The sequence below is a fragment of the Equus asinus genome, chromosome 23 (assembly GCF_041296235.1).
Source record: "Equus asinus isolate D_3611 breed Donkey chromosome 23, EquAss-T2T_v2, whole genome shotgun sequence".
NCBI classification, from domain to species: domain Eukaryota; kingdom Metazoa; phylum Chordata; class Mammalia; order Perissodactyla; family Equidae; genus Equus; species Equus asinus.
In genome coordinates, this window is record NC_091812.1 from 62,369,370 (window position 1) to 62,393,147 (window position 23,778).

Genomic DNA, 23,778 nt, shown 5'->3' on the forward strand with positions numbered 1-23,778 from the left:
CTGTGACCCGCTGTAGATGGGGTTTGTGTAGCATTTTAACGGGGCAGAAGGAGGTTCGGTTCTTAAAACCCTGTTTGAGAACCCCTGGACTAGATGTCTTCGAGGCCCCTCCTATTTTAAGCATCTTTCTCTCTCATCTTAAATGGGGTGGGCTGACAAAGGAAGACTCAAAATGACAGCAGGGTGACGCTGAGAGGCTCTAACGATGCCTGCTACTCAACGAACAGTACACAAAGGTCAAAGCCAGATGCTACGAACTCCCTTTCTTTCTCTTCACAGCATAGTAATGAAACAGAGGACACGGGACATTCCTAAATTGGAAATGGGTGTACTCCCAGTGTTTCTCCTTCCACCTCTTACGTTTCCTGTCATCACTTTATTACATGTTCTTTATAGCTATCAAACAGATACTATCCTTTACCAGAAAGGTGGGGCAGAGTTCAAGTTTCTTTTTGACTTGGTTATCCGAAAGCCAGACCATACTTTCCCGAAGAAATAATCAGGGTGGAGCTGGAGCAAAAGAAACAAGGTTAACCAGCAGAGAGGGAGATAAAGGGGAAAGATTCTCCTGAGGTGGAAAGTTAACCCTCGGAAGAGAAGGAAAAGATGAAGAGGCAAAAAAATGTGGATTGGGTGGGGAGGGAATGAAACTGACAAGACTAGAGAAAAAAAAGATGTAAATACGTTTGAAAAACTAAAACTAAAATATTTCCGATGCTAAGTTTCAGGTGGGGCAGGAGGAAGAATGAGGGGTTCTCAGCATCCTAGGGAGAACAGGAGGGTTGGGGGGTGCTGCCTGCTTTCCCCAAAGTGTGATTCCACAGAACATTCATCACTTAGGATGGTTCATGGCAAACAGTTCTCTAGCCAGACAAGCTCCAGAAAGCCCACGGCGTGCTGAGTACTTCTGGAGGCTGTAACGTGCACACAATAGCACACTGACAGCCCTGCAGGAGTGGGACCCACTTCACATGGTTCAACCCAGCATTCCTCCAATGCATCTGGCCTCAGATCTCCATCTTGGAAAGCACATTTTTGGAGAAGCCCAAACTCAGGCAGTGTCCAGTGTTAGCCAGCACAGCGGTGCCAATGGTCTATCTTGGCTTGTTTAGTTTCTCCACCAGCTTGGACTGGGGCAGAGAGGAGCACATAGCTGGCATAGGACATTCGGAAATGTGTTGTTTGAAGCCTGGGAATTATCTAGATAAATCGTGTCATAGGAATTCAAGATGGTGGCTAACTTTCACTGGTCCAACATTTGTTTTGACTTTACAATTAAACAGGGAAGCCTTCCAATCACCTAAAATACAACGTATCTATGCATTAGCATCTTCTCCTCTAGTCTTCCTTGACCACAGTCACCTAAATTCAAAAACATGACATCATCACTAACTCTCTTCACCCAAGTATGTATTTTAATCTAATTTGTATGCCATTCAGACCACAGCTGTCTATCTTCTTCTCAGGCAGATTTGCCGGAGGCCGTCAGTTGCCTTGATGAGTAAGATGTGACAACACTGGGTCTACAGTCTATCACTCATCCACTGGTGTAATAACTATCAAGGAGAGAAAAGAGATGCAGCTGGCACGACTTGTTCTTTGTAATCCCTGCTGGCTCCTGGTGATGGTGGCTTCCTCTTCCAGGCATTCACTGCCACTGCTTTAATAACGGGCTCGAGTCTTGCCACGATCAACATGTGCTCATTGGCATCAAACAAGTGTTCCTTGAGGACAGGGCTTTTCTTAAACAAATACTTGTTGGATTGAAGTGGCCCGGATTCTGCAGGGCATCTACCTGTTCTCTCTCACATTCTCCAACATTCTTCTAAGACGAGCCACAACTGTCTCGCTGTCTTGCTTGCAGGTTTTCTCAGGGCCCTGGTCCAGGCCTTGGTCTTGGCCACGTGGCCAAGGGACTCAAAGAGCCTCGAGAGGTCTGCTCGCCACCGGCTCTCCCACCTTGAGCTTCAGTTCCCTTGTAATAACAGGGCTGTTCTGCTCTCTCCTGCCTAACAGACTCAGCTCCTTCACCTGGCCCTACAAGCTCTGCTGCTTTCCCACCCCAATGGCCATCTCGATGTGCCTCGATCTGGCTCCTTTCTGCCTTGAAGTCCCCATTCACTGGCCCCAGCTGAGAGGCCCATGTCTCCCTCCTGCCTTTAGAGCCTAGCTCACATCCTGGTTCCCCAGGCCATTGCTCTCTCCTCCCTCTGAGCTTCCAAAGCATTTGGCAGCCACCATCCAATCACATGCTGTTTGGAATTGTTAACGAATTGTCTCCTGGAAGGGCCCCACTTGCCATAAGTGGGGATGGAAGCTTCTGGACAGGTAGAACTGGGATCTTACACTTATTTAGAATCTCTCTGCAGCAACTGGTGTAGCAACATGCCATAGCAGTCCTCAGAAACGCTTGGTGGACACATTGCTGTTTCCCGCTTCCCTTCTGGTCCGAGTGAAGGCACACAAAGTCCCACAACTTTGACGGAAGCTGTCAACTACCAACAAGCTCACTACCTCAAGCAGATCTAGAATTTGTCTTGAAATGAAATGGACACTGGGCCTTTTAGAAATGGGCATACAGTCTTTTCAGATGAATTTCAATGAAATTTGGTACACAGGTAAGTTAGATGTGTCATTGCACCTAGGAGATTACAGTCTAAAGATACAAATTAAAGTATTTGGGATAAATGGGAAATACCAAAGTTATATTTTTGGATAAATAATAATGCTTCTCAAGCAGACTGGAAATAACCAATGTTATTTCCCAAAAACTAGCTCTTAGATCAATCTGATTCTCCAGGTCATGATGAAGTGACGAAAGCTGACGCATCTTCAACATTAGTGTCCTAAGCAGGGCTAAGCCCCAAACACACGTGGATCAGACACGCAGGGAGAAGCTCTCTTTTCTCAGACCGGGCCCAGTCCTCATGATGCTCAGCGGTGGATGAGTCAGACCTCCCAGGTATTTTGCTGGGGGCTGGCATTCAGGTCTGAACTAAGCACGCAGTCTCCCGCAGGTGCCCCCAGAAGATGCAGTAAGACTGGATAATTTTGAAGTTACCTGAAAGTCTGACAGCTAAATGGGTGTTTTTAATCTCTTAAAAGGAAAATACACAGCTGCCCAAAGACAGGAAACAACTGGTGCTTTATTTGGGGAGAATTAGGGTTGCCATTTTTCTCTCAATTTTGTTGGAAGCCTAATTCCAAAAAAACAAAACAAGCATCAAAACCCCCAGCAATTTCCTTTGCCTAAAAGAGTTGACAGCAACAAGCGAGCACCTCATATGGCACTCAGCTCGTGTGAACTCTGTGAGATAAGGAGGGTGGTAGTGGTGGGGTTGTAAAATGCCAAAGGATGAGGAAATCACTTCCCTTCCCTCACCCCTCATTATTCATGTATTTGCGTGCACACACACACACGCCCTCCCTCTCTCCATCTTCCCAGACCTCACCTGGTTGATAACATAGATGCCATAGTCCAACTGCTGACGTTGAAGGATCGGGTGCAAGTAATAGAGCCAGTACTTGAGGTGTTCCTGCCGATTGCGGAAAGGAATAATGATGGCCACCTTGTGAGGAGAGACGCAGTCCTTGGGGGTGTAGCGGCCACCCAACTTCACCTCCGGGTTCTCTTCCGCCACACGATTCAGGTCCACAGCCATGTTAAACTCGATCATCATGGGGCCAACTAGAGAGGTGGAGGAAGGAGAAGTTAGCCTGCCACAGAACTTGCCAGGCCACAGGCGGCAGCCACAAGAGACATCTCCTCCCGGGGGCTGTGGGGCAGTGGAAGAGGCACTCACATCCAGCACTAGGCACCATGGCCAGCAGTAGCATGACCATCCCAGGAAACCCCTCATTGCCGGGCAAACCCAGAGTGCTGGGCACCCCAGGAAGCACTCACCCACCCAGGACACACTCCCCTCTATGTTTCTCAACTGTAAAGTAGAAATGGGGCAATTCTTGCTCAGACTTCCTGACAGGCAGGGGTGAGGATCAGAGAGCATGGATGAAAAAGCACTTTCTCAGAATCCTGAGGGTAAGGCCTAGTTCTGCCACCTCCCAGCTGGGTGGCCCTGGACAGGTACTCCCTGGTCCTAGCCTAGTTGGGGGAGAGGGATGTGTGTGTGTTGGGGAGGTCAGTGTTGAAAAAATCAGCCTCAAATCAGACGGCAGCAGGGAGTGGCCTGGGGGACCCATGTCTCAGAAAGGGGCTTGATACACAGATGAAATAAACTTGATGGAGTGACTGGACAAAAGGAGACCCTAGAGAAGAAACAGCTGGAAAGAACATCAAAGAAGAACACTTCATAAAAGTAGGGGATCAAGTACTAACAAAGGGGATGAAGAAGGGAGGAGAAATCAGGGATGACTCCCAGGTTTCTGGCCTGGAAGAACAGGGCTCCACATGAGTGAAGTAAGTTAGCAAGAGAGCTCTTGGCTTAGAAGAAAAATCAGTGAGACCTGGATAGTGGATTCTGAATTAGCAGCAGGTTCGGTGCAAAGGGAAGGGCAAAGGTCAAGATCCAGATTTGGATATGGAAGTCCTTGTCTCCTAAGTAGAAGCAGGTGGAGCTGAGAGAAGCCAACTCCTCCAAGGCTGGGGACCACCCTCCTGCAGCACACACGGTGAGGGCCAGGGAAAGATGACTGGCCCAGGGACACACAGGGAATTGTGGACACGTCAAGACTCGAACCCAGGTCCTCAGTAGTCCCTTGTAGGCCAGACTTTCTCAAAGTGAGTTCCAGGAGACAGTAATCCCAGCAAGATGCCCAATGGAAGAACATGTTCCCTGGTCAAATCAGGGTGGGAATTCTGCATACTAAATCCTGTTTCTGGAAAATCATGACGTACAGGAAGGGGCTGAGAAGCTGTACAGTCAGGAAACCCCCTTCACTTTATTTAACCCACTATTTTCCAAATTTGTTTGGCCACAGAACCATTTTATCAGGGAGCACACTTTGGGAACTGTTACTCTAATGTAGCCAGCTTCACCTGTGAAGCAAACCAGCCACGAGAAGAAAGAAAGGAACGGGACCAGCCCAAGGGTGCAGCAGTTAAATCTGCACATTCTGCTTGGCAGCCCAGGGTCCGCCGGTTCGGATCCCGGGTGTGGACCTACGCACTGCTTGTCACGCCATGCTGTGGCAGGCGTCACACATACAAAGTGGAGGAACATGGGCACAGATGTTAGCTCAGGGTCAATATTCCTCAGCAAAAAGAGGAGGATTGGTGGCAGATGTTAGCTCAGGGCTAATCTTCCTCAAAAAAAAAAAAAAGAAGAAGAAGAAGAAAGGAAGGAACCCAGAGAACAGAGGTGAGAATGCTGACCACAAACTCAGAGCAAGTTCACCTGAAACAGGCGGGCAAGAACTGAGGCCCAGTGTGCAGCCCTCTGTGCCCTGTTTATCGATTATATGTGGCTCAGCAAGCACCCCTGTCCCCAGAGATCACCGCCCTCCTGAAATGAGACAGCCCGAGAAAAGGAAGCTATGACACCTGTCAGCAGGCGGAGTTGCCATCTCCTCCCCATCTCCCCTCTCTGATCCCACCAGGACTCCTCACACCTTCCCCCTCCCTCTGATGCTGACCCAGGTCCGTCATCTGGGACCTGGTCCCATTTGCTTATTTTCTTCTGAGACACAGCTCTGATCCCATTACTTTCCTGCTAAAAACCTCTGATGGCTCTAAGGCTGTGCGGCCTTCGACAAGGTAAGGCCAAACCTCCAAGCATGGCAACTAGGCTCTGTTCTATCTGCCCCCACCCCTGTAAACCAGGCCCATGTCCACATGCTTCCGTTTGCCGGAAATGCCCTTCCCTCTTTCCTCTATCAGGCACTTCCGCCCTGGGAGCCAGGCCAGAATCTTAAAATCAAAGCCCCGATCTGCTTTACCCGCTCTCCTCATTAGCACAGAGCCTGGGACAGAAGTGGGATCCCGAGGGCTCCAAAAGCTCTGGCCCCTCCCTGGAGGGACAAGGCCTCACAGATCAGTCCCTGACATGACTGCCTGCTGACCCAGCTCCAACCTCCCAGGGGCCCTCAGGTCAGTAGGTGCTGTGCTCCAGGACTAAGTAAAGGGTCACCCTAAAGCAGTTTTTCCCCAATCTATCATCAGGATCTCCTGAGGCAACTGTAAAAACATGGAATCTCAGGCCCCTCCCCCAGAGAGTGTGCCCGGGCAGATCTTAGGCAGGACCTGGGGAGTAACCAGGAGCCCACGTGATTCTTATTGGGCAAGGTGGACAACGGGGAGCCGGACCAGCCATCCTCACAAGCCCTAGGGCTTTCATGGAGGTCGCCCGTCCCCACAGGGCCCACCAGGCCTGGGCTGTTCGACTCCCCAACCCTGGGAAAAGCTTCGAGGAGGCCCTGCTGCACAGTGCAGGCACGAAAAACTCAACAGACCTGTCTGTCCTTGGGCTCTTCTCACTTCAGAGGGCCCCACAACATCTGCAGCCCCCCAGCCCCACCCTACCCTTGGTTCTGAAGATGCTGCTAAACATAACTCCATTTTCGGGAACCCAAGAGGCATCTGGACTGTCCCCCTACCAACCTGCTCACACTTTCTGAAACCAACCCGGAAGACAGGAATTCACACTCGGTGTGCCCAGCTGCCCCCCCGCCCGGAGGAGACACCTGCGGGCTGGAAAGCATCTTTGTTTTGCCCCTTCAGGAGTTCCAGAAAGGTGGTCTAAACAGGAGAAAGGATGCCTGAGCCCTGGTTCAGCTCCACCAGCGACTTGTTGACGACCTCTGGGCAAGTAGGCTCTGAGGATGCTGGTTTCCCATTTGTCAATTACAGGGACTGGACCCCAACCTGCCAGTGAACTGTTACTCAGCCCCTCCACCACCACCACCTACGGCCAAACCAGCTTTCCCTCTAGAGTCCCTCAGCAACTGACACCACTGTCCACCCAATTACAGGAGCTCATAACTGGGGTGGTCCATCTTCTGTTCCCCCGCCCCCTCCCCCAACCCCAGCACACACACACACTCACTCACACACGGGAGGCGTCAACAGCAAATGACAATCCATGGGAGCCTACTCAAATGCCAAAGGCAAGTCTTTTCTGAAGTGTTTGTTTAATACAAATTTTTCCTGTGTATGTGTCAAGGCCACTTTCAATTTGTTTCAATCAATACTTTCTGGGCACCTACTGTGTGCCAAGCTGTGTGCCAGGTCCAGGGAGCTCGAGGGGGTGGAGAGGAGGTGATGAGATGGACAGGACAGTTCTGGACTTCAAGGAGGTCCTGCTGAGCATGTGGCAGAACCTAGGTGAACCTGGCTGAGCCTCGAACCTGCTTCAAGGCTAGCCAAGAGACGTGCTCCTCCAGTGTTCCCTGGAGAGCTTCATCACTGAGCAGCCTGTTCTCACTCTCCTGCTCCTCTACACCCCTCTCACAACCCTCGTCACGTCTCCAACCCATCCAGAGTACCCTGACCCCCAAACCTACCCGCCTTGCCCAGTCTGGCAATTCTTTCTGCACCTTCTCTCTGTGAAGCCTCCACAGCTGAGAAACCTGCAGCTGGCTCACCCCTCTGGGATTGGACAGCACTTGGCCATCAGTGGCAGCTCCAGACCTGGAGTCAAATGCCTTCTTGGGTCCAGTGCTAGCCAGGAGCCTCCCGAATGCCCTGCACATCTCCTGCCACACTGAAGGGACCATCCCCTGCTGCACGCCTGGCTCTGTCACAGTGAGAAAGTCCAATGAGCTAGGACTCTGGGAGGGCAGGGACCAGCTGTGCCCAGAACCACACAAGCCTGCTACCAGGTCTCAGAGCCACTAGCCGGGGCCTCAGGGAGAGGCAAGGGGAGGAAGCAGAGGGCTGAGGGCTTCATGACAGTCCTCAGGCCGAGCCAGGGCTCCCTTGCTGTGCGGCGCATGGCGTGTGCTACCATAGGCCCTCGGCCCCGCTGGGCTGGCCTTGTGTGTTTTCTTGGCTCTGGGAGCTGGGAAGCAGGGTTACGTAAGCAGAGGAGCAGATGTGAGCCTGTCCTCGGCTCCCCCAGCTAAAGCCCCGCCACGTGGGCCTCTCGGCTGGGAGTCCAGGTCACGGCCTTGCGTGTAAGTCACTCAATAACTTCAATGTGTGAGCTCAACTCAGACAAATTCCACTGCTCCACTGCCCGGCATGGCAAACCCAAACACACACATTCCCCTGCATAGCGGCCCTGCTAATCTAGCGCCAACCCAGCACGGACTCCCTGCTGCGCCTTCCTGAGGGCTGAACCGTCCTCCAGCCTCAGCAAAACAGGCTGGAACATCTAGTCACGGCTTCCCAAGTGAAGGGCCAGTGCTTAAGACATGACCCTGGGCCTGATGCTGGGCTGTGACAAGGTCTCGCCAGCCTAGGACAAGATGGTAAAAGTAGACAATGCACAATGTTCTTCACTGAGCCGAGTGTAATCAACGCATCAGAATGTCCTTCTTCCAAGATTAAGTGCTTCCTCCTCTTTAAAGGTGAAAATGTCCTTTTTTTATGAAATGATCACGGTGGAGATTGATTCTGGATTAATTTTTTAAGTTCAATTCCTTGAAAATCCTTATTTGGCAGCCATGGGCCAGGCCCCTGAGTTTCTTTTGAAACTTTCCTGGGCAATGAAATTCAAACATTTGAGACTTGCGGGACTAGGGGGTGCCCAGAGCTTCGTGGATCTACCAGTTGGGATGCTGTGTTCCTTGCCCAGATATCAGTCCTGCCATCCATTGCACGGGGGCCACGGACTGTCCTCAAACTATCTCCCCCTAAACTACAGTGTTGTTCCACAGGCTCACGTGGCTGGGCCGTTTTCCTGTGTACCCATCTTCCAAAGGCCAGATATGCACTGGAAGCTGAGCCAGGCGCTACGAAATCCCCAGGCTTGGGAATGACAGCTGCTTGCAGTGGGTCCCATGAACGCACGGTGCCCTTGTGGCCCCTTAGACTAGAAATGCGAAGCACCACCAACCGCACAGGGCTCTTCCCAAACCTTCTCTCCAGTCCTTCAGGGAGGAGAAGCTCTTTCCAGTTGGCCAAGGACTTCGTAATCACCAATCCAGCAGCTGCCTGGCCTCGGCTCAAACATCACCTCTCCCAGGAAGCCTTCTGGGACCACCCTAGGTTGGTTCTTCCTCTTCCTCCACCTCCCTGAAGTCCTCCCAGCACCACATCCATTCAAACATGCAGCCAGTTATCAGACACCACGTGCCAGCTGGTGCCAGGTGCGCACAGCGGGGTAAGAGGAGGTCTCTGTCCTTGGTGAGGAAGGAGGCCAGCAAAGTAAACGACAGTGAGTGTGCAGAGGTGAGAACGGCGGAAACGGCAGAAAGGAAGCCGAGTCAACTCCGGGCCAGAGAAGAGCATCAAGGGAAGCTCTGCAGAGAAGCAGCTGCCTCAATGGGGCCCCTCAGCTCCTCTCCAGGAGCTCATCACTCAGTCCTGAGTATCCGCCGGCTGCCCCAGGCACAGAGCACGTGAGCAAATCTAAGCCGAGTGGACGGCGCACAGCTCTTCTCCCTGCTTCCCTGCTACTGATGCAAGCAACACAGAGGATTTCAATAAACCTCAAGGAAACGTGATGGAAGACCCTGGGACAGAGAGCCACCAGAAGGGATTCCTCAAGTCTCAGGTTATCTATTTCTCATTGAGTTTTAAGATCTAACTCATGACGGCTTCTAAGGTACCAGAAATGACTTACTTCTTAAACCAGATGTTCACGGTATTTTTCTTTATACCTTTGGGTATATCTTTAAAATCGAACAAGAACTATTTTAAAACATAACCCAAGGACAAGACACGTGACCCCTCCTTCGTCCCTTTCCCAACAAGGAAGTGTCTTTCAGAAAAAAGTTTTCAAAACATACAACTCAGAGACCAGAAAACAGGAATAATCTACTCCTAAGGTTGACTTGATATGTCTCAGGCACACTGCACACAGAACGCAATTTCAACACCCTCTGATCTTTCTGCCAACTCACCATCCAAGCCACCAGTAAAGCCCGGGGAGAGAAATGCTCTTTCAACAGGAAGCAGAGCTCATTTGTGGTCTCAGAACCCTGCATTTGGGGGCCTAGAGAAAAACAAAGTATTTGCTCAAAAAATAAAGGAGCCTGCCGGAGGAGGTGTGCAGAGCAGAGTCCCGGGGCCACAGGGAGGCTGGACCAACCAGGCACAGTGGGCCAAGCACTCCTCTATCCACCTCTGTGCTCAGAAGCAGCTCTGCCCTGGGCCCGAACTGCCACACTTTGTAGGTCTTCCAAACATGACCAGAAAATGACCTGCCCAGCAGTGAACCATCCACCTCAGTGGCTCTGCCTTTTCTTGTGCCCTGCTCTCTCCCTCGTTAAATCCCACTCAACCATCGACCAAAGGCCAGGCAGGCGCTCTCACCAGCTACGGCACTGGCTTTTCAAGTGCCAGTGAGGTTTCCATCTACCGCAGAGACTTTCAAACTGTGGAGTGCAAGAAGAATCACCTGGGGAAGCAGGTCAAACTGCAGATTCCTGGGCCCTACTCATCAGAGCTTCTGATTCAGTAAGTCTGGGGCTGGGGCAACGACTCTGCATTTTCACAAGTGCTCTAGGTGACTTTGATGTGGGTCCCTGGGCTGTATTTTGAGAAACACTGGTTTACAGGTCCACTCACTAACCACCACCTCCTTCCCACCCCCATGAAGCTCTTTAAGGGTGAGGTACCAAGAAAAACAACTTACTCTCAGGAACTCCAGTGTACTTCTGCCCTCTGATGACGTCCATCACGTGGCAGAACATGTTTCACTTTTGGCTTTCGCAAAGAGACGGATGTAATAACTGTGAAGGGCCCCACGGTCTGAATATCTACTTTCAACTCTTCCCCAGTCTTAACTTCTTAAGTTACATTTTCTCTTTTCCGTGTTTTAATTTATTTATATCGGTCCTTTTTATGGGGCATATTCTCATGAGTTACCTCAAAACTTTGTGAAGTAGGTAAGGTAACAATCCTTCAAAGTTCAAGCTTGGAACTTCAACGCTCCCCCAGAGTCCCTCGGGCCAGTCAGTCGCTGCTGCCAATGCCCACGGCACCCTTCACGGACGGCTGTCACCACCTCTCCAAGCCTACACTCGGGCCCTTAGGGTGAGGGCGCCAGTCTGTCCACCTGCTTCCTCTGTGAGACCCTCATTGCCTTGAGGGCCAAGGGTGTGGCCCACTCCTTCCTGTACCTGGGACGGCTTCTGGCAGGACGGGATCCACGAATGTGGGTTGACCCACCCAGCACTTGTTCAACTATGAGTTAAGAAGCTGAGCCGACAGAGCAGGAAACCATCTTGTTTTTGATGCTCGAGAATCTAGAGTGTTGTCCCAATGACACACCTACAGCCAAGGTGACCAAGGGCAAAACCACTCTCCTTTCTGGACTCCAAAGATGCCTCTTGCTTCCAGCATAGCTCCTGATTCATGATTTACAGACACATTTTCACCCTCAATTTTAAAATAAGTTTCCTCGAGGCTCTAGGCCTATAATTTGAGACTTGGAGGCCATGGACGGCCCAGCGTCCTGATGAAAATGTTGCATTTCCTCATCTAAACCTCACGCTGCCACATCAAACAGGCTCTTCACCAAATACCACTTATTCTTGGAGAGAATAACCCCAAAGCTCAAAGCCAGATATGGGTTGTGAGATCGTCAGAAAAGCTTTGGGTGGTCCTCAGTCCAGGATCCTCTCACCAAGGGTACCAAGCCCTAAACCTAAGGGAGCAGAGCCAAGGTCAGATTCAACCATCTCAAAGGGGCAGGATCCACATCGAACCAGAACCCTGAAGAATCCTACATATTAGGGCCGGAGGGACCTTGAGAATCATGTTTCAGCCGCAGGGTTACACACGAGGGAAACTGAAGGCCAGGGAGATGGACAGACTTCCTCAAGGACACCCCTGGATTGGCAAAAACGCCATCCTTATCTTCCCCTTATGAATCCTTTAGGGTTCTGATGTTCATGGATGCATCCACACAGGGGACAGCAAATCGCAGCACCCAGGCCCCTCTACTCTCCCTGCTGTGTCCCTGGGGCGTCTGTCTCAGAATCCTTCTCAACCTTGGGGTCCAGGGAGCCACCGACTGATCCAAGGTGGCATACAGGTGGGTCTTACTTGACATCACTGATTAAACCCCTTCTCAAGCGTACTTCTAAACCACATGTGGTCACGGCTCCCAAATTTAGTGGGGCAGTAGAAGCAAGGAGAGAACAGGGGGAGACCTCTGGGAGACCCCAGAACTGGGGGCAAGACAGTACACTTCTGTCCCAGGCTGACCTGAGGAGAAGGTTTCCACTAGCAGTGAAACCGCAGAGATGCAAGGCCCTGGGGTCAGGACGCCACGCCGGGGACCACAGGCTTTTACAGCTCACTAAACAGGCTTCCCAGTGTTTGTCCTCTGGGGGAAAACCGTCCCAGGAGGAATTTCTGCTTTGCTTGGTCCTGGCCCAAAGGCGGATTTCCTCCTCCCCAGCTCTTCTCCACACTGGCTTCCTTCCCTCCCTCCGCTGGAATTTGTGGAAACCGCCTTGCCCACAGTTAGCACCACCAGGAAAAGCTTGGGAGGCCAACTCGCCTGGAAATTCTGCGTTAGCCCCAGGAAGATCTTGCTGCATCTCGTCCTGTTAGAACTGGAACACTTCTGGAAGGGATGGCTTTGAGCTTCTCAGAAAAGAGAATACAAGCCTGGTTTTCTTCTTTATTTTTTTTAAAGATTGGCCCTGAACTAACATTTGTTGCCAATCTTCTTTTTTTCTTCTTGTCCCCAAAGCCCCCCAGTACATAGTCATGTATTCTAGTTGTGGGTCCTTCTGGTTGTGGCATGTGGGACGCCACCTCAGCATGGCTTAATGAGCAGTGCCATGTCCACGCCCAGGACCCAAACTGGCAAAACCTGGGCCGCTAAGTGAAGCAGAGCACACGAACGTAACCATTCGGCCACGGGGCTGGCCCCAGCCTGGTATGCTATTTTAAGACTTTCCCATGCAGGCTGGGGCAGCCTCCCTGCCTCCTCTGTGTCCTCCACTGCCAGCCTGGAGTCAGTCACCAGCAGGGAGCTCAGAGCCTGCCTCTTGAGAACTCCAGGCCCAGGATGGCAGGAGCCACATTTACCTCCAGTCCTCTCTGATTACTTCCCCCTCCTCAGGATGCTGGGGGCGGGGGGACCCTTTACTCTGCACCTTCTTATGTCATTTGTTAGAAAAGATGTAGAAATCTGACACAAAGTTCTATAGGAACCAAACGCAATGTCTAAGGGTAGTAGTACAGTAGGAAGGGTTACAGGTCAGGGTTCAAATCCCTGCTCCACCTCTGAAGAGCCACAGAAATTTCATAACCTCTGAACCTTGTCAGTGTTAGCACAGTGCCTAACACACAGTAGGCCTACAAGACATATTTGCTGACTAAATATATGCCTAGCACTTGCCTGTGGGCCTTACACTCCAAGAGGCAAAGTCATTCTTAACAGAATTCACTACAGGCCAAGGAGTCCTAGAGAAAGACTGCTGAGGAGAAGCAGCCGAGTTCAGCTATACCAGCACACCTCAGATAGGGAGGAGCAAAGGGTACAAACACAGTCACAGAAAGAAAAGAGTACTGCTGAGAGACTACACAAAGCAAAGGAAAAAGAGTCTGAAGTTCAAACAAAAGATAGCACGGGCAAAGTGAACAGACAGATGACAGATTCAGAGAAGGTATCCGCGGTAGCCGAGACCAGCATTAGTTAGTATCAGGGACGTATAGTGAAATCCTGCAGACCATCAACAAAAATATAAGAATCCCAGTGAAAAAACAGCTGAAGCCTTATTATGAAGAAGCAATTTACCAAGGAAGAATCACAAAGGCCATCAGGCATATGAAGAGATGCTCAAGCTCATCTGTAATCAGAGAAAGCAAGTTCAAACAAGAGCTACCCCAGTGCATCTATTTGTTTGGCAAAAAGCAGGAAGCAGGTTAATGCCAAGGATTTGAGGAGGTACAGAGCCACTCACGCTCTGCTGCTGAAGGTGAATGGGCACGGCCATTCGGGAGCAGTATCTGGCACTCCCCCATCAACATAAGCACACACACACAGGTCCATAAAGGACACGGGGAAGGCTGGTCCTCCCGGCGTAGCTGTGAAGACAGCGTGGGAGACTATTGTTAAGGGAGAGAGAAAATAGACGAACACCATGGGCACTGGATGTACACAGAGCAACTTATAAACAACAGTGAGCACCTGGAGTCCAGTTCTTGGTTTCTAAATACCAATCTCTACTAAAGAGAGAAGTGGCCATGCCAGGGCAGAGTCAAGGAAAGAGGAAGAGGAGCCTGGAACATCTTGCTGCGCCTAAAAAGAAGGAAGTGCTCAAAGAATGATGGGCCACGTCAAAAAGGACACAGGAAGGGGAGCTCATTGGCCAAATGTGGGACAGTCTGAGCATCAAAAATAAATAGTGCTAAAGAAAGAATTATGAACTATTGAATAAAGTAAGAATCCCTAAGTCTGCATTGACATACAAATTAATAGGGCAGAAGGGAAAGCCCTCCCTTACAGGAAAATGCCAACTAATAAACATAGAAGGAATGACGGAGTCAGATCTCCAGCCCCTATAATAATTTTAGGAAATACATATTGAATATTTAGGAGTAAAAGGGCTCTGGTTCAGAATATATCACACACACACATATATGGAAAGAGAGAGAGAAAAAAAAACCAAATACAGTAAAATTTTAACATTTGGGGAATTTAGGGGAATCCAGAGGATATCACTTTGTATAATTCTAGCCACTCTCCTATAAGTTTGAAGTTATGTCAAACATTTTAAAAATTAAAAGAAAACAAAAACAGAGTTGGGTGAAAAAAATTAGAATGAGCTATAAAATAATACCATTTACCGAAGTTAAAAAATTAGAATGAGCTATAAAATAATACCATTTACCGAAGTTAAAAAATTAGAATGAGCTATAAAATAATACCATTTACCGAAGTTAAAAAATTAGAATGAGCTATAAAATAATACCATTTACCGAAGTTAAAAAATTAGAATGAGCTATAAAATAATACCATTTACCGAAGTTAAAAAATTAGAATGAGCTATAAAATAATACCATTCACCGAAGTTAAAAAATTAGAATGAGCTATAAAATAATACCATTTACCGAAGTTAAAAAATTAGAATGAGCTATAAAATAATACCATTCACCGAAGTTAAAAAATTAGAATGAGCTATAAAATAATACCATTCACCGAAGTTAAAAAATTAGAATGAGCTATAAAATAATACCATTCACCGAAGTTAAAAAATTAGAATGAGCTATAAAATAATACCATTCACCGAAGTTAAAAAATTAGAATGAGCTATAAAATAATACCATTCACCGAAGTTAAAAAATTAGAATGAGCTATAAAATAATACCATTCACCGAAGTTAAAAAATTAGAATGAGCTATAAAATAATACCATTCACCGAAGTTAAAAAATTAGAATGAGCTATAAAATAATACCATTCACCGAAGTTAAAAAATTAGAATGAGCTATAAAATAATACCATTCACCGAAGTTAAAAAATTAGAATGAGCTATAAAATAATACCATTCACCGAAGTTAAAACACATGTACATATACTTTACGACCCACTTATTTGACACTGTTAAAAAGACAAAACAATATGGAGAACAGATCAGTGGTTGACCAGGGTCATGGGTGGGAGGAGAAGGGGACTACAAGGGGAATTATTTTGGTCTGGAACTGTTCCGTATTCTGATTGTGGAAGTGGTTATACAAATAGACACATTTGTTAAAATTCATAGAAATACACACGCAAAGGCCAATTTTACTGTATGTTAATCTAAAAAAATATTTTTTACTTTAAAAATGCACATACATCAAGCAACGGCTCCCACTTGGCAAGAGCAAAAACAGACACGTATTAAGCACATTAGAATGGTTGCCCATGGTGGGGCTGGGAAATGGAGTGTGAGCGAAGACAGGACAGAGGAAATAAATAAGGCAAGAGAGTCTATGATGATTATGGGCCAGGAAATAACATTTGATGGCTGGACAGACAGGAAGGAAAGAAGGAAGAAAGCACAGAAGAAAATAAATTGGGGAGTGGTGGAGAATGGAGCTGGACGTGCCCTTCCACGGCAGTACAGGGGAGAAAGGAGCCCTGACCTCTGGACCAGACCAAGGTCCCTGAGGGAGGTCTGCAACTCTGTGGGGACAGATCCATCAGCCATGATAGCCTGACACCATCCGACATGAGAGTACAACTCACTTCCCTGCTCTGACTTCTGACTCTCGAGCCGCCTAACTACACTGCGGCTTCCCCTGTAGGGGTGCCTACAGCCAGAGAATTCTAAGCCACTCGACAACAGTTCTAATCTTCCCCGTAAAGCAGCAATTTAGCATTCCAACATGTAAACAAGTCTCATGGGAGTTTTGTTACTGAGTCAGCTGCCCTTCTAATCAGTTCTGGAGGCCTGACTGAATTTCTGGACCAGCAATGCTGGTAATAAGTACATCCTCTCTCCATCTAGAACCAGATCTTGGACTGTGGAGAGCCTTCTGCCTTATAGGCCACCTGGACAGTCAGCCAGCCGAGCACTCACGGCAATACCTCTCTGGTATCAGGGCCACTTTAAATGCAGCCAGCTCCAATTTCCTCCTCTAAGGGGTGAGGATAATAACGCATTCTTTTCAGGTGGTAAATGTGATAACGCATTTACACACTTATCACAGCGCTTGGCACTAACAGATGTTCAATACATATTACTTTGCCTTCTCCCCTGACTCCCCAGAACTTCAAAGCCTGCAGATTATTACAGCCTTATGATCACAAGTGGCTAAAATTTCACGTTTCTACTCTGATCCACCAGCATCACTGATAGATTTGGAGGAAGAGTCTGGGACCTCAAAGGGTCCTTTGGGGATGATACAGGCTTCTTGCAACACACGAGGGTTGAACAAGTATTCTGTTCACCTTTACATCAGGGACAAGTACTAAAAATGGTAAAGAACCAGTTTGGAAGAGAATACAAAAGAAAAGATTTATAATCTTTGGATGATCAAGACCTTCCTAAGTGTAAACAGAACCGGACGTCACAAAGGGAAAGACAGACTTACATACATAAAAAGGCCAAACTTCCATGTGGAGATACCAGAGATAAAATTAAAAGAGAAGTGACAGATGGAGAGACCATATTTGCAAACAACACATAATAAAGAAGTAATATCCGTAGTATTAAAAGCTCCTACAAACATATTTTGAAAACTAATAGAAAAGAGGGTAAAAACACGAACAAGTAAGAAGAAATACAAATGGCCAACAGACACATGAAAGTTTGCTCAACATCATCAGTAATCACAGAAACAAATTAAAACAAGCCCCCACATTTGCCCATCATATTGGCAAACATAAAAACGTTGTGGGCATGGATGCAGGAAACAGGCACTTCTCATACAACTGCTGATAGCCTAAACTGGAGGGCAATTACGCAGCATCCAGCAAAACGTTAATAGTCTACGATCTTTAGATCTCAATCAACAACCTAACTTTCCACCATAAGACAGGGGAAAAAGAAGAGCAAACTAAACCTAGAAAAAGCAGAAGGAAGAAAATACTAAAGATTAGAGCAGAAATTAATGAAATAGAGAAGAGAAAATCAACGAACCAAAAGTTGGTTCTTTGAAAAGATCAACAAAGATGACATACTTTTGGCTAGACTAACCAAGAAAAAAAAAAGGGGAGAAGACTCAAATTACCAACATCAAGAACAAAGGAGGGTATATCCCAACCAACGTTACAGAAACAAAAAGGATTATAAGGGGATCCTGGGAACAACCGTATGCTGGCAAATTTGATGACTTCGGTGAAGCGGACAAGTTCTGGGAGATACAAACTACCAACACTGACACGAGAATAAACACAAAATCAGAACACACCTTAACAAATAAAACCATTGAATTAGCAATCAAAAAGTCCAGGCCCCTAGGGCCTCACTAGTGAATTCTACCAGATATTTAAAGACGAATTAATACAAATCCTTCACAAAGTCTCCCTAAAACTGAAGAGGAGAGAACACTTCCCTAATCAGACAGAAACATCACGAGAAAAAAACTACAGATAAACTTATTTGTCAATTATACCTTAATAAAGCTGGGAAAAAACCTACAGCTCAATCTCTTATGAATAATAATCCTCAACAAAATACTAGTAAGCTGAATCCAGCAGCATATAAAAAGGATTATACACCATGACCAAGGAGGATTTATCCCAGGAATTCAAAATTGATTTATACGTGAAAAATCAATGTATAATACACCATATCAATAAATGACAAAAACAACATGATTATCTCAATAGACACAGAAATACATTTGACAAAACACTTCACCTGTTCATGATAAAAGCACGCAACACACTAGGAGCAGAAGGGAACGTCCTCACCTGATAAAGAGCATTGACAAAAACCCACAGCTAACATCACACTTAATAGCAGAAGAAAATGTTTCCCCCTAAGATCAGAAACAAGACAAGGACATCCTCTCTTATTCCATCTATTCAACATTGTGCTAAAGGTTCTAACCAGGGCAATTAGGCAAGAAAAAGAGCTGCTGTAAGAGTTAATAAAAAAATCACGCATGTGAAGTCCCTTCCCCATGCTCGGTACATGTAAGTGCTGAACAAGCATTATCTGTTGTGGGAGTGGCTGACGTGGCTGTTGCTGGACCCTAGGACCCTAGATTCACAAATGCTCCCACCGATTGAGTTTTCAAACTGACCAACTTACCCACCCATCCCTTGACTTTTGATTTTGTGCCTAGAAACTAGACTTGCTGGAAGGGGTAGTGGGTGTGGATTTGTCCAGTAAGACTCAAGCCTGGCTCTCAGGGCCCACTGACAGTCACCGCAGCTCCACACGGCTGGCCCTAGCGGGGGCAGCATTCAACTGTCCTGCAGCGATGCCCTTTAGCCATACTGAGCAGGAGCGCCTGCCTACATCAGATGCCAGGCAGGAAGAGACTCCAGAGAGCATGCAAGCCAAAGCCCCATCTCATCTTACAGATGGGTAAACTGAGGCCCAGTGAGAGGATGTGACTTCTCAGACATCACTCCGTAGGTTGGCACCAGAGCTGGGCTGAAGGGCTTGGCATCCTGGCTCCTAACACCAGCCTCTGGGTAGAGTAATGACGGGCTATCTACAGGCCTGTGCCTAAGTTTTTCTAGCACACTGGGCACAGGCCATTGGGCACCCCAGGCTGAGCCCACCTACGTCCAGCCCCCATTTTTTTTATCACATCCCTTCTCACCTCCTGAGACTCCACCAAACATCCAATGCTCCTTCCAGCTCCTCCTCCTGACCTCTCAGCTATCTGTAGTCTACGATGGCCACTCCTCAGGACACTGACAAACAATGGCCAATGGGGAAGAGAAGGCTGTGGATCACCACAGAATCCTGGCACACCTGACACAGGGCAACACACACTCCAGGTGCCCATGCTGTGGATTCACAAGATGGAGGCCTTCTCCCTGTGGCCTGGGGTAGGTCTCTTCATATAACCCAGGCCACAGACTCCAACAAACCCTGGCTCCAGGCTACACCATATCCCTAAGCTGTCATTACAGCCTCACACCTCTCCCTCCTCCTCTTAAGGCTGCCCCCATGGGGGGTGAAAAACCTGCATTTGGAGGAAAGTTTACTCTGCAGCCTCCTGTGTGGAACGTATACCTTCTGTGCCCAAGGGGATGGGTTAGGTACTGATGAAAAGGCAGAGTACTGATATTACCACATACCCCATTCTCATTTAAACCTCTTATCAACAGTTTGAGCTAAGAATTATCTCCCCATCTCACACAAAAAGAAAGTCTTGCCCCGGGTCCCCCAGGAATGATATGCTGGACAGCAGCTCTGGTCTGATTCCAAAGAGACCCAGAGAGTACTCTAAGTCACAGCTGACTGCTGTGGAATGCAGAAGAAAGGACACATGGAGGGGCTATAAGATGAAGGGAGCAGCTGTCACAAGTAGAATGCACCCTGACTGCTGGCCTTGTAAACTGGGTCACTGGAATCACTAGCTCTAAAGTCCTTCCACCATTTACGCAAGTCTGCAGGCGCCTGGTTATCTAAAGAAGAGGCATGCGCCTAGGGGGTGGCTATAGGGACAGAAGCGGCAATTCACATTTGTAGACCTTGCACTATTGAACAACTTATTTTCACTCAATATAATTTAAAAGCATTTCTTCATTTGGGCCCCGTTTCTGGAACCCACAAATCAGGGCTGTCAGATCAGAGTTCGTCCACTTGGGTTAAATTGTCAGGTACCCAGGCTAGCCCACCAAAACCTAGCACAGTTTCTGTGGATGGCTGCGTGCAGTGTTTCCAGCAACCAACACAGAAAGTTTTAGATCAACACCATTTTTAAGCCAAGCTTTTAAAGCCAGAATCTGCCCTCATTCTACAGGTTTGGCTTCACAAGTAAAGGAAGAAGGAAAGGTTCTTATCTTGTGGCAAAGGTGTTTGAGGTGTTGAAAGAGCCACCAATAAGGCTCCTTTGTGGATACCGAGAACCTCAGCAGGAAATGCCCAAAGGCGATGGCTTATAGGAAAAGCTTCCCGTCCAGGTCCAGAGCGTCCAGGTCCTGAGCAGCCATAGTGTCCTACATAGCAAACTGTCTCTCTCTCTCATACACACATGCAGGGCATGCACAAGGGCTGGGAGTCTAAGTGTGAGATCCCAGATATATCTGACTCTCCCTAGGAATCCACACTCTTTAAAAGCCAATATCCTTGGTGCAGGAATTTACAATTTAGAGCCTGTGGAGTATTCCAACCCTCCTGGAAAGCCAAGAGGCAATGTGAACCAGTGTCATCAAGATGACCATACTCTCTGGCCTAGAAATTCCTCTCCAGGAATTTATCCCAAGGAAATAATCCAACCAAAGCAAAGAGCTACATACAGCAGAAACGTCCAAGATTATCTACAGCGGTGAAAACTGGAATGTTGAATGCTAAGGGATTATCCGTAAGAATTTTAGACAGCAGCTACAAAAGATAATTAGGATAATTATAAATCACATGACAGTTCCAAGACAACGATGGACAAAAATAGCAGAATGCAAAACAGTTTCACACTCTCATTGCAATAGAGTAAAATATGTGGGCGTTTGGAAAGCAATGGCAAGTTTTGTTACAGCGGTAGGTGCACATTTTGTTACAATGGTAGGTACGAGAATCACATTTTTTAAAAAACATTTAATGTGGTAACATTGTATTTTCAACTAAAAGAAAAAAAGGAATAAATCCTACATAGCAAAAGCCAAAACCTTCAAAAATAATAACTATTAGTACTACCAATAATAGACATATATTCAGAACTTTTTCTGTGTCAGGGTCTGTTCTAGGCCTTTTCAGGGCTACTACCTAAATTTCACAACGTTGATGAGATAGAAACTATTATTATCTCCATTTTACAGGGGAGAACACTGAGGCACAGAGAGGATAACAACTTTCTCATATCAGCTAGCCAGCGTGACAGGCGGAAACATGCTGAGTCAGTTTCAAAGGTCATCCACCTGCTGAAATCTTTATGCCTGCTTAGGCAGAGATGACATATCCTCAGCAGAAGCCTCACCCCAAGAGCCCTGACATGGGAATTGAGTAGGGAATTTCAGAGACCTTTCATGCTGCAGATATGACCAGGATGTCCCCCTACAGCAACGCAGACTCCAGGAGGAAGAGAAGGAAGGGAGTTAAGACCACCAGGTCCAGCCCACTCAAACATCAGAGAGAGGAGAAGGGACCAGCAGAGTCGGGACTTGCCCAAAATGATGTAATGGGTTAGAGAAGAACCAGACCTTGGGATCCTCACTCCAGTGGCCTTCAAGGCTTGGCCCTCCCTCCGCAGACCATGAAGCCCCTCTTTCTGTCTCTCTCTCCCATTCACCTTCCTTCCTTCGGTCCCTCAGTCTAGCTATCCTCAGCCTCCCACTGTCCAGCACCAGCTTCCCTCTTTCATCATGTTCCCTTCACCCTGCCTCCGCGTCCTGTCTTCTCCTGCCCTGCTGGGGAGTGTATGCAACAGCTGGGATCTCGGCTATGGCATTCTCCCCATGTGACAGCAACTAGACAAATTACAGCAGGCCCCTGCCCTTCCCAAGCAGGGAGACTGTTCAAACATGCCGAGAGACAGGGATGCTAAAATCGGTGTTCAGAAGCGAGGCCCTTCATTTTGCCTCTGGCCCTGGCCCAGACCACACATCTGGCTCGGTGCACCTCCTCAGCGCCCTGGGAGCACCCACGCTTCCTCTCTCTGACACCATATTGCCAGGGTCTGTCCACTGCTGAGGGGCTCCCCAAGAGCGGAGGCCGGCTCTTGTCCATGTGCATCTCCTGTGCTTTGTACAGTGTAGTTACCAATAAAAGTTCACTGGATGAGCAAATGAGTCTCCATTCATCCTCTTCCTTGGGGCCCCTCCTGAATTTGGGGTGAAGACTCAAGTCTACCCATTCTCAGCCAGGCAGGGACCCTGTCTAGGCTTCCTGAAGTGCTCCTCTGAAGGCTACACCTCACCGTCAAGCCCCCCGAGCTCCTATAATGCAAAGACCAGGTTCCTAGGTCCACCCTGAACATGGAGTCCTTTCCTGTTTTTTCAAGCTGGCAGTGTCCTGAAACACCAACGACAGCTCTGTGGTTTCAGGATGTCAAAGGCAAAAGGACATTATGCAAAACAGGAAGAAACTTTTGAAGAAATTTTTAAAGACATTTTTAGAACGCACCCTGTCATGGGGCCAGGCAATTATGGAACCGCCTGCCAGGGCCCCCCTCCATGACTCCCAGAGCCATGTGGTGGTGCAGGAAGGAGCCTGACCTCACACCACACTGGTCACGCTGGTCTGACATAACCCTGCCCCTTCCCTCACAGAGCCTCCCCCTGACCCTTGGGCTTGTGCCAAATGGCCCCTGGAAGATTCCCAAACCCAAAGTGTCCCTCAGAAGAGGAGAATTTAGCCCCAGTGAGGACATTCAAACTGGAATAACTTCAAAATAGACCCTTTGGGAAGAGCCTGGCATACTGGCCTGAGGCTACATTGCTCTAACCCACCCGGACAAACCCCAAAACAGAGGGTCAGGCTCTGCTGGTCCCCGAGGGTTCTCCTGAAAGGAACTCCTGGAAACCTATGGGGTCTCAGTTCATGGCCCCTCCCCAGACTTGAGGACCCCCGCAGGGGGGAGAGCCTGCTACATGTTTCAGTCTGGTTTGCTGGCTCGTTCCCACTCCTCCTGTGGCAACAGTCACATCTCAGTGTGTCAGCAGCACTGGGTTAGCGAACTGGGGTTCCCCTGGGACCACGGCCTCAGTGCCACAGCCCACACAGGCCCAGCCCAGGGACTTAACTGCCAGGGAGACAAATGGAGAAGTCACAGAGAAAGCTGACTCCTGGGGCATCACCCCGCCACCTCCCGCTTCTGCTGCCAGCAGACTTCTGCTCAGCCTCATCCCAAGAGCCTGTCCTCCCGCCTGGCCCTCTGCCCCTGCCCCAGGCGCTTCCTGTGCCTACTTTCCTTTTTAATCAGAATTCTAGACACATCCTTCATTTAGCAATAAATGATACTCATCTGCCAGCACACAGTAAACCTCTAATTTTCAACGGGCCTACCCTTTAGGATGACTGGTTTGAAAACCTTGCCCTTCTCAAAACGCATTCACTCCTTTTCCTTTTCAGAATACTCTCCTATGGAAACAAACCAAAAAGTACATAAAGCCTTACAAAAAGTACATAAAGCCTTACGCGTGAGC

General features: G+C 48.2%; 1 protein-coding gene across 1 annotated transcript in view; it reads right to left on the reverse strand.

The window, feature by feature from the left end:
• The window catches only part of B4GALT1 (beta-1,4-galactosyltransferase 1), a 48,642-nt gene that overhangs the window by 18,297 nt on the left and 6,567 nt on the right, over positions 1 to 23,778 (reverse strand). The window contains exon 2 of the mRNA XM_014857497.3: positions 3,453 to 3,688. Within this exon, the coding sequence (XP_014712983.1) occupies positions 3,453 to 3,688 (236 nt within the window). The remainder of the gene's footprint in view (positions 1 to 3,452; positions 3,689 to 23,778) is intronic.